Here is an 11,879-nt window from a genome sequence, read left to right as displayed (position 1 = left end):
TTTGTCTGCAGCCACTCTGCCTCTGCCTCTGTTGCCCTACAGAGGGTAACTACACTTTTATACTTGTTTGACTTCAGTGAAGTTTTTTGTTGGCAAAACGCTGCAGCCGTCTGCAGCCAGGGGACCGTGGATGGTGTGAACACGCCCCTGGAAGTCATGAATAATTCCTGTTGAGCCGAGCTCAGGGAGGTGATGTCTCTTTAAGAGGCTCAGCCCTCCACCGAAACAATCGCAGGCTACAACCCCCCAACAAGTCATCGGACCTGTCAATCATCTGGTCGGCGCCCTTTGATGTCGGGACTCCTCTCTCCCTGTCTTGGGCTCAAATGAGCTGTTTGCTGTTGTAAGGAAACATTAGTCCTCTACCAACCAAGCAGCCGGGGGACGACACATCTTAACTTTTTTTTCCCCCTGCATGTGGTGTGGTTGTTTCTGCACTTTGGAGGCGCCCCAGACTGAGGAGATTTAACAGAAAAGAAGTCCATTGATTCTTCTTCCCCCCCTTCATTTATACTTTTTTTTTATTATTATTTCATTATTATTGTTTTGTTTTTTTAAAGCGTATACTAATATCGCAGGGGGAGAAGGGAAGTAGACATGCCTCAGCTCAGCAGCGGCGGCGGGGACGACCTGGGAGCGAATGATGAGATGATAGCGTTCAAAGACGAAGGGGAGCAAGAGGAGAAAATCCAAGAAAACGCGTTCACGGAGAGAGACCTGGCCGACCTCAAGTCCTCTCTGGTGAACGAGTCGGAAATAAATCAAAGTCCGAACGCAGCGGTAGGTGGCACGGAGTGTGTGTGTGTGTGTGTGTGTGTGAGAGAGAGAGAGAGAAAGCTTTATTTTAGACGCTCCTGACAAGCGTTGAATGGAAGCGCTGTGAAATAAATGCCTTCAGGGTTACAGTAGTAACATTTCCAGAAGTTTACAAATGCCACACCGCGACAAAGACGCACCGTAAAGTATCATACGGTTGCTTTAGGGCACAATATCACTCTCTTTGACACTTTTTCTTCGGGGTTGTATCGCCCCCCCCTTCTTTAACTATTTACTGTATCTGACCCCCGTGTTGTGTTTGGGTCCCCCTTCCAGGCGGTGAGGCGGGCGCAGCAGGTCGAGCAGAGGGGCTTCGCGGAGAAGCACCGGGAGCATCTCGACGGCGGTAAGAAGAAAACAGTTTCCACACTCGCTCTCATCCGGTTTTGAGTAGCCACACACACACACACGAGAGAAGCGATTAAACCCTCCTCTGTGTCAAAGTTTAGCAGTGTTTAAGTCACGGGGGGGACACGTGTTGCAACATTAAACTTCAAAGAGTTTGTTTTTCAGGTGCACACTGCAAGACAAGGTGTCCACCGATGTCTTCGGCTCTGTAGTATATCTTTCACATCTATCACTTGGTGGGGAGGTTTCCTCTGTTTTTCTGTTTCAAATTAGCATGCATCAAGGGCCATTCAAGTGGAAATAACCTTCTTTTACGTGTTAGTTTTAACAAGGCATAGTGCAACATGGAGTCTGGGAGCCTCTTGGCCTTTATATATATTCATTAGGATGAGATGATTTCCACCTACACGCAGAGAAAATCAAGTTTCTGTCAAACATTTTCATTATCTCGATGCTACCAATGTGATCTGCTTTGTGCTTACGTATCTAAATACTTTTTTAGATTTACAGGCTTTTTGTCTTTTTGCCAAACCTGGGGTCAACAGGGGTCCTTGAGGGGTTTATTTTAACTTTAACTTTAGGCTTGCCACCCCCCAAAAGAACAGAACAATTTCACTTTCCCTCCCTGGAAGAGGGCACATTTAGAGAGATGTATACATGACAGTTTTAATTATAGGCATCAGTGTAGGCTGTACTCAGTTGTGTAACTCATTTCATAAAAGGAACACACACTACATTGTTTTCTTTTGTGCACAAATTTTCATCAAACATGCATTTGCGGTTTTTCGAATACATCTATTTGGAAAAAAGCGGAACCCACAGAAAACAATCGTGCCCGCTTTGAACGATTGCGTGATTTCGTCGCCCTGGCTCTGAAATGTTGAAAAGTTTTACCACCTTCAGAAAAGCTCTGCAAACAACAAGGGATTAGGGTGGAACGGTTAAACAAAAAAAAAAGTTTGTTGTGTGTCTCAGTGTTTTCAAGCAGACCAGGTATAACCTTGTTATAGCTGATCTGCAGAGAGGCCTCTGATGCTTAATATGGGTGGTGGTGAGAGATAAATTAACACATAGGCTTACAGGAGCTCACGCCTCTTAGGCTAAGTGACAGTTGTAACGCTTTTGTCTCAAGTATTGTAGTCTGTGCTCATGTAAGGATCTAACATGTAGTAACTAGAACACTTGTAAATAGTTGACCTACTTTGTATGCACGTTTTTCTTTTTGGATGTCAAGTTTTTCTTTTTTGTTCTGAGGCACACGGCTAAATGCTATAGCAGCATTGTGGGAGTAAGTATTAGATTTTTTAATTTTATTTTAATCCTACATACAGTGTTTCATCCATAGCTCCTGTTATTCCAACGAGCAACTTTTAGTTTTATGTGAATTTTAAATGAAATTCCAAAAAATGATCCGTCCTCTCGGAGACCAAGCAAAAAGAGTTTGGTTTAAAATAATAAGACAATCATTGGTCCCATTAAAACATTTTGAAGTTATTGAGTTTCTAACTTTAACTTTGTTGTTTTTTTCATGTCTGACCTCAGTGTCGAAGCACCAAGATGGAGGCATGTACAAGACGCCGGCATATCCAGGGTATCCGTTCCTGATGCTGCCTGACCCCTACCTCCCCAACAGCTCGGTTTCTCCATCTGTAAGTCTGCTTCTGTTTTAATTCTCCTGCTGGCTGGAGTACAATGGTCGCTGTTTGTCTCCTCATGGTTTCTTGGGTCAGTAGCTGAGGGCAGTCTGAGGTTCTTATCTGCCCCCTGTTTACATCCTACTTTGGACTCCAGTGCAAGTTTGTGCACTTCAGCTACTATTTGTACTCTTTGTCCAAACACTGTACACGTGGTTTTGTGCTTTAGTACGAGTTTCATGTGATGAACTTTTTAATAATATTCAATGTTGGTGCTGAAAGGCAGAAACAGACACTCAGGGATGGAAATGTTTTGTTGGCCGCTGGCTAGTGTTTTCTGTTTGTGGCTGAAGCAAATAGATCCTCAGTAGCCAGAATTTCATAGTAACCAATAGAGATGGTGTGGACATGTTTTTGGATAAAGGCATAAACATTTCTTCTGAATATTCCTTCTTTTCCTCATAATTTCTATTTAATCTGTTGTGCATCTGGTTTGCAACTTCCACTCACATCAGCATTAAGAAATCAGTGGTGTATTTCCGTATTAGTTGTGATCAGCATACTATGGCCTCAGCTATAATATTTTATATTTATATACATATTTTTTTTTAATATGTGAAATCTATTATGATTACATGACATACGCCTCTGTCAATAAAGCCCAAGAAACACCCCTTCACCCTTTCAGATTGCATCCTGTCAGTTTGTTTCAGTACAGCTCTCGATCTTGCCTGTAGTTTAATACAGTGAGGGCCGATTTCTGTTCAAAAGGGGCGAGAAGGTAGTGTCAGATCACGGCCGCAGTCACAAACTTTACATAAGTTCTGATTTGGCTTTGAACTGTGCCGTTTCCTCTTCTAACTGCCTTATGAAATGAAGCGGTATTTAAAATATGCTCAGTGCCGCAGCCTCGTGAGGGAAAGCAGAGAAAAGGGCTTGTTGTTGTTTACGCCTTTTGCTGAAGTCGGAATATGATCGATGTCGTCACCGTGAACCGTTTCACGTGACGTTTTCCAGCGGTTTGTACCGTGCATGAATGACAAGAAGGTTGTTGCTGCCTTTAAATAGCTGTTCTGAGTGTTAAACCACTAAAACAAACAACAGAAAGACTCGTGGAAGGATTTCAAGTCTGCAGTATCACTCATCCAGCCAGACAGCCCTAAAAAATTCATCATAAAATCCCTTCAAGTCACCCATAAGAACCAATATCCATGGATAGGCTGACTAATTGCACCAAACATGAGTGGTTGTGCCTAATTCATTTTTCACGTGCTGTGTAATCCTGTTGCCTGAATTAACCCCCTGCTCTAGCAGACAAGACGTTGCTAAACAGCAGAGATGCCTGTTTATGAGATCACATGTACTGTAGGCTGATCTAATGTGAGGCACCGTGAATTAGGAATCTTTTGCATCACGAAATCTGCATTATGGCCGGAAAATGGGATTTGCTAATGACACCTTTAAGTCTCTAGTTTTACCACAAAGTCCTCTTCCAAGTCAGGGTCAAGACCCAGCAGGCTGGTTAATGGGAGATTTAAAACGGGTCATTAAAGGTCATAAAATAATACAAGTTCTTCTCTTAAAATAATATAAATTTGAATAAACTTTCATTTTTAGTGTCATGGCATCTGTGAAAGTTGCTCTGCCACAGTGGTACAGTTCATTTGGATAAACTGTTATCAAATAGAGCTTGAGAATAACTGTGGTTAACCCTGTTTATGCCCTAACTATGACTAATTGCGTTTGTACTTGAATAATATATTTCCTCGCCCTGTTGTCGCCTGAAAGGAATGTTTGGTAGCCACTGTTTTAACATTCTGTTTTACACTCATTTTTTTCTTGAAAAGAAACTCGGAGACAATAGTAGCTCCACTTGTTTGAGTCTCAGTTTTACGTGTTACTGTGCATTTGTTTGTGAGAGCGGGACGTACATACAGCAGCACCTTCCAGGAAATCACATTCTCCTTCAGTCTGTTCATAACCCTACGCTGTGATTTGAGAATATAATTGAATGAACTGCTAGTGTTCATATTTCCTTAAACATCTTTGTGCTAATCATTGCATAATATGGCACATCCGGCATCGTGTCAGACAAACACGGTGAGCAAGTGTGATGGTATGCTTCAATGTGTCTCCACTTCTTTCACCTTGTCGTCTCACGGGCTTCTCTTTTCTTTCTCCAACCCTGGAGTGCCAACCGCAGAGCCTCTCAAGAGATTGTTTTTGTTGAGGGTGGGATGGTGTTGGCGGTGGTGGAGGGTGGCTGGGTGGGGGTTGGTGCCAAGATAAAGAGGGAACTTTCTTTCCCCCCCGTGTGTCTTCGAGACTCCACACAATGCTCACTTGTTGCTGCTTCCCTTGTAATTAGCCCGCTGGTTGTGAGGCGGTAGCGGCGTATCAGGCCCCGTCTACCTGCCACTTGAAAGGGGCTGAGAATAGTGGTTTAGAGGGTTTGAGGTGGGGGTGGGGGAGAGGGAGGGCGATGATTATGGATGGAAGAGATGGATTCGGAACTATAGGTTTGGGAGACTGAAAAAAGAGCTTGTGTTTGGTGTTTTCCCAGTGTCGTGGTGTTAATATGGGACGGGGCAGCGTATGTTACATCTTGGTCTGTGTGTGTCCATGTCTGACTGCTGTTGGCATTATGACAGAGTGTACTGTTTTACTGCTAGTTTCTTTTAGTGTTGGCAATTCAAGGAAGTGAAGTAGTTTGTTGATTTTATATTTTTGAGTAATCATTTAGTTTGCAGAATAGTGACGATTTCCCAGAGCCTGAGGTGACGCCTTCAGGTTTCTTTTTAAAACTGATGAGCTGTACAAAACTCGAAGATATTCTACATGACAATTAGGTAAAGAGCAGAAAATACTCACATTCAAGGAAATGAAAGCATACATATCTATACATTGTCTGTCAATTAATCAACAAATTGTTTCAGTACTAATAGTAATTTTTATGGGGCCTTCTTGGTCCATTTATCTGTAACATAACATAACATAGACACCAAATCATCCCTCTGTTCCTGTTAGATGATTTGCTCCTATGCTTCATGCTAATATTTTATCAACAAAAAGTAATTAATGAGTTTTAATATATGTCCTGAAGGTTGCTAAACAATATATATATATAGATTCAATTTGGCCAGTCTTTTCCATATCTGTTTCAGCTGAGCAAGAGATTTTTATTCTGTTTGGAATTGAAATAATTAGTCGGTAAATCAATTAATTGATCGACAGAAAATGAATCTAATTAAAGATGAATATCTGTGGGTTTTGGACTGTTGGTCGGACAACGGAAAACAATTAAAGACGTTACCTTGGGCTCTCTTTTGATTACTCAAGAAAAGAATCTGTAGATGAATCGATAATGAAAATAATCATTTGTTAATTCTGTTGCTATTCTATTCTCTTGTGAATGATGTTTGCAACCAGTTTGTTGAGAGGCAGTGACGGCAATCTTCCATAAGTCAGTTGCAGACTGAATGTTGTCTGCATTTACCAGCTTAACAACAACATGGGCAGTTTCTCAAAACCTCTGTGTGTTCCCGTCAACTAATTTAACCTGTTAAACTCATTCTGAGAGCATCAACTGAGTAACTGTAAGTCAGATATTAACTATTTTTGTCTGTCTGTATCTTTCCCACCCCTGCCCTGGGCATTGTGGGGTCATCTTTTATTGTATGTAACTAATCTAATAATAACATTTTTAAACATTTTTTGGGGCATTTTGCTTTATTGGATAGTGACAGTAGAGAGAAAGAGGATAGGCAGAGAGGAGAGAAAGAGAGAGAGAGAGTGGATGACATGCAACAAAGGGTCCGTGGCTGGATTTGAACCCGGGCCGCTGTGGTAAGGCCTTGATGTGTGGTACACGCTCTTAACAGTGAGCTACCAGGGCGCCCCTAAGTCCACTTCTATCTCAGCTTTTGTTGTATTTAAATCAGAACACGTCCAAGATGGCCAACGATTGTCTCCGTCTGATCTCGACCGTCGGGGGGTCACATTGCATTTCACAGAACGGGAGCAAAAACAAAACATTCCCAGAGCTGTTGTTATTCTGAAAAGATTAACATATTATTTTCCACGTTCACCCGAACCAGAATGTCTGAAAGAGACACAAAGGATGGATAAATCACAGCCCTTATTCTTCTGGTATTAATGTTAACATCTCATTTTTAAAAAAGGCTTCTGATCTCTGTTGAGAAGTGAAGACTGAACACTGGAGAGGCTGTGTATTAACGTGTATTCCCTCCTTATCCTATTCAGTGATAATACTCATATTACAGCATTTCATGGGACATTTCACTGTTGTTACATTAATGTAGATATCAGCAATCCTTTCAGAGGAAGTGGCCAAAGAGGGAGATTTGTGGGATTCAGAGATATGACTAAACTCAGCTTGTTGTCTTTGGATGAAGCTTTATCCGGAGTGTGTAAGACAGTGCATATTGTGTGTGTGTGTTTGTGTGTGTTTGCTGTTTCAGTTCATTACACTAAGTAGTTTGTATGTATCTATGGTTTTGGCATGTCTTATGTGAGTGTGTGTGTGTGTGTGTGTGTGTCTTCATCTACATGTTTTCCACCCTCCTCAAGTTTGCTGCCGTAGGCTTGTGTTTGTATCCAGGGTTCATGGTGTGTTTTATGCACTAATGTTTGCTGTATGGTTTGTGTGTGTGTGTGTGTGTGTGTGTTTGTAGCCAGAGTTTGTGGATGCAGCAGTATGTGTGTTAGACCATCGCTGGCTGTGTGTGTATAATGCTGTGGATTACCAGCAGACCGTGTTTTTGAAGGGATCATGAGTCTTTGTCATCTCGAGGAGTCAAACCCCAGCGGAGGGGAGATTGTCAATAATAACTGAGCATCTTCCTCTCTTCGGCATCCATCCATGTTTTCTGCCTACTCCCTATATTTGCCTTTTCCACCTATCCATCTCTTTTTTGGGGGGGGTACGTGCTGCCTTCATCTTAGCAGGTTCTAAGCATCTGTTTGCTCCAATTCAACTTAATTTCATGATTTTTTTTCTTTTTTAACTGTGACTGTTTACTTCAACCGTAACAACCATTAAAAGGCAGAAGATGGAGAAGCGACAAAGCTGAAGAGTCCCCATTAATTTTGAGTTGCAGGGTGGCATTTTGAGCAATTTGCTGAATCTCTACCAGCTCAGGGAGGGCTGCTGTGTCGCTGAGCAAATATAGGTTTTGCCATGTTGAGCCATAGTTAAGTTATCGCAGTGTTTGTAGCTGTTGTTCAGCCGCTTGATATGGTTGTGAAGGAGTTTTTTCCATAAGTCAACGGAGAGAGTGATTAAAGTAAGAAGAAGGATAGAGAAAAGAGATTCATGTGTAGGCTGTTGTTCAGCGCTTTGATTAATGGTTTGTGAAGGAGTTTTCATAGGCCAAGGAGACGAGTGATTAAAATAGAAGAAGGGATAGAGAAAAGGAGAGAGGAGCTGGGAAAGGAGAGAGAAAAGAACACAGGATCTGTGATTATTGCTATGTTGTGGTCTGCTTGCTATTAATATTATGACCATAACTTTTTAAATAAGCATTTTTGCATTTACACAGATGACTAAGCGGCAGTGTTTCCCCTAAAATGTCTGGTATTAGTGGGCAGTGTTGGTTATTAACAGAGGAGGCACAAGTCTGTTTGTAATAGACCAAACTTCATAAGTTGGTTCCTGTCTCCTGCACTTCTTTATAGAATAATAATCATCTTTATAGTTAACAATTGGCTGTTTGCTCAAGCTGCACTTCCTGCAGCTACTTCACAATAAAAGCCTATCAGTGTTATGCTGGTGAAAGGCTTTTAATTTGATGCATCACATGTTATCCTGGCTGCTGTGGTTGAACTTCAGTTCTGATGACAGGACATCAGAAAACAGCAAGACTTCTGTGTTCTGGATCAAACTCAGAGCAGAAATAAAGTAGAGTAGTCAAACTGGCTGATTGTTGATGGAGATGAGTGTTTGGCTCTGAATTAGTGGGTGGCCTGTCCACTAAAACAAAAAACAGGGGCTGTACATTTTCGGAGGTGGCCAATGACTCAAGTGTAAGGAGTTGTATGAGGTTAGTGAGTACATTTTCAAGTATTTAAACTAGATTAGAATCAGTAACCTTTAATGGCCATCTTTTTTATTGAATAGTTCAGCTTGTATGTCTGTTTTGTTTGGAGAAAGCACAAGTTTTTGGAATGAGGTTTGCATTTAGAGAAACTTTTAACAAGCCTGAAAAAGACAATGAAACATGAGACAGAGCGATGAAGCTCTCCGTAGAACAGTTGATTAAGACACTTCTTCAGCCTGAGAGACTGTCACCCTGTCCGTGTTTGCAGGTCATTGTCTGAAAATTGAGAAGCAACTAAACGCAGCATCTGATATTCGGTGGCGTGCAGTTTTATTCACTGTCAGAGAGGCTGTGAAACTCCCTCTGATGTGGAAGCTGTGGTCACATGAAGACGTCAACAAGCTCAGAAGACAACACGGCTTGCTGAAACACTCACTATACCTGGACTGTAAAGTGCTTACTGTATTAACCAGTTGATTTGGGAAGAGCAGTAAAAATGTTTTTTTAATTGTTGTTTGACATGTATATAAACTTAGTCACTGGAATTTACAAGCTGGTGTTTAACAGCTCAGTGTTCAGTGTCATTGTCTCGTTTGGGGGAATTTCCTCCTCATTTGACATTTCGTTTCAGACTAAAATTGACAGGAAGACTGCTAAGAGACAGTTCATATGTTTGGGAAGGGTAGGGGTAAAACTTCGTCATTTCTAAGACTCTAAAGGCTCAGCTGCAGTGTGTTTTGAAATTTGTATGTATCTTAGCCTTCAAAATGCCCCTTCATGGCTTTCTCTCAGTCAAATCAGAACTTCCATAGCGTGCAAGAAAAGAGCAGTTTAATCATATTTACCCACTGTTAATGTCTTTAGTCCATAAACTCATATTCCTCCTCCTCTTCCTTGTATCCATTCAAAAATCAGCTGCTGTTGCTACCAAGCCCCCCCCCCCATCCCCTTTTCCTCCCTGTATCTCCCAAATAATACTAAGTCGATCCTCCAAGATCAAGGGAATGGCATGTGTGTGTGCAAGTCTCTAGGATCTTGCCACTTCCTTGTTTCCCATTGTATTACGGTGTTGACAGGGGGGTTGTTCAGCCAGCCCCTAGTCCCTTGGTAAACAATGGCAGCAACACAGACTGAGGCCTCCCTAATCCCCCCCTTCATATAGACTCAGGGGCTTGGATGAGCAGCGTTGGGGCCTCCCTGCCTCTGACTGGCTATGATAAGGGCCCCCGCCACTCAGATTTAAGAGGCCTAAAAGAAAAGCAGCTTTCACTAGAAGGCAGTAAAAGCCGGGGTCGGATGGAAAATCTTGGATCTCCAAATGTCTTTTTAAGGACTGTTTGGTTTGTTTGTTTTTTTAAATACATTGCAATTGTTGCGATGTATGTAAGTGGAAGATTATGCTTGTATGAAATGAGGTTGATGATAGCAGAGCAAATCTCCATTATTGCTTTCTGCCAAAAATGCAAAAATCCTTTTTCTTTGTGTTAAGATCATGAGCGTGAAAGAGAAGTTTCCTCATTCACATCACATATCTTTTATGTTATTATGTCATTATTTTGTATTTGCTATATTAATATATATATAATATATATAATATATCACCCCGATAGGCGTTTAAACCTTGAAAATTCCCTGCAGAAGTAAGAAAAATAGTTAAATCAGAGAAATAACATTTATCTTTTGAAGGATTGAAGGTTCAGTGGTTCCCATAGCCAATTAGGAGTAGGAGTAGGAGTTTTTGATTAATCTGTAAATAATTATTATTGATTAACTGATCATTTGTTTGGTCTAGAAAACATTATAAAATGAGGGTCATATATCAGTAAAAACAGAAACAATGACATATTTAAATGTCTTATTTTTCTTTTCCTGGTCATTTTTGCTTGAAAATGACAAACAATTAATAGATTATCAAACTTGGAGCCCATAAACCTTGTGTTGATTGACAAAGGGATCTATTTAAAAGGAGTGAAAGGCCAGAGGAAGGTCTTGGATGTCTGCATTTAACCAACATCACGTGTCAATGAAGAAAGACTTGAAAACCCAAGGAAATGCATTTAATTATATCTCTAGTAGAGAAATCCTTGATCAGGGTTTTCTCTTGCAGCGTGGAACATCACAGAAATGCATTTAATTACTGCATAACTAAATAATAAGTATCTGAGCGTGTGTGGTCACAGGTTGGCACGTTCAGTCAGTCTCAGGTAGACTGAGGCCCTCGTTGCTTTGAAGAGGGACAGGAAATATAAGCGAGAGATCAAAATAGATGTGGATGAAGACAGACTGTAAAGAGAGAGTTTGAAGAGGGAGAGCTAGAGATGGTAAAGAGCGCACTATAGAGGGAGGGGGGGAGATTAAAATACAAATGACCATAAGAGCGTCCTCATCGCCCTGTCGGCTTTGAAGTAGCAGTCTGTGAAGGCACCTAAAGAGAAACTGTTCAGAAGACTATTTCAAGAGGCGGAAATGTTTAAAAGAATATCAGAAGGAGGGGGGGAAAACCCTTCAGATGGCCCCGAGGTGTTTATACCTGTAATTATTCATCCACTTATTTCTTTCCGGCGCAGAGAGAAGGGGTGTGGGGGGGGGGGGGGTAAAGCAGTAAAAGACAGGTGTTGTTGAAGGAAGTGTGGGTTTGTATTGATATTATATTATTAACTCTGTTTTGCTCTCTTGTATATGTTCAGTGAAATTAATACTGACAAAATCTAATGTTTTGACTGCTTTTGTTTACACAAACAATCTCTGAGCTGAACATCAGATTAATTATGATACCATGCTGCAGTTGGTGTGGAAAAAAAGAGAAGAAGTGTTGAGACGGTTGGTAACCTCATGTGGTGTTGCCGTGCTAGTGTTTCTCTATATTAAGACCACGTTTCCCATAATTCCTCCCACACTTCCTGTCACCAAGAGGATGCTAGAGGTCAGACATGTTGCAGGATGGGTTTTTTTTTACATCTGCCTTTCACTTTTGCCGCCATCAGCCCTTGAAATGAACTCTGAGAACTTGAGCTCCATTGTA

General features: G+C 41.3%; 1 protein-coding gene across 1 annotated transcript in view; it reads left to right on the top strand.

The window, feature by feature from the left end:
• Window positions 1-251: 251 nt before the first annotated feature.
• The window catches only part of LOC118331745 (transcription factor 7-like 2), a 51,695-nt gene continuing 40,067 nt past the window's right edge, over window positions 252-11,879 (top strand). The window contains exons 1-3 of the mRNA XM_035666815.1: window positions 252-780; window positions 1,093-1,162; window positions 2,707-2,813. Of these exons, the coding sequence (XP_035522708.1) occupies window positions 598-780; window positions 1,093-1,162; window positions 2,707-2,813 (360 nt within the window). The 5' untranslated portion in view covers window positions 252-597. The remainder of the gene's footprint in view (window positions 781-1,092; window positions 1,163-2,706; window positions 2,814-11,879) is intronic.

Source organism: Morone saxatilis, unplaced genomic scaffold, assembly GCF_004916995.1.
Source record: "Morone saxatilis isolate NCDOM2014 unplaced genomic scaffold, NCSU_SB_2.0 Contig20, whole genome shotgun sequence".
NCBI lineage: Eukaryota > Metazoa > Chordata > Actinopteri > Moronidae > Morone > Morone saxatilis.
The sequence above is the reverse complement of the archived record's forward strand: the minus strand, read 5'-3'. Positions and strand labels throughout refer to the sequence as shown.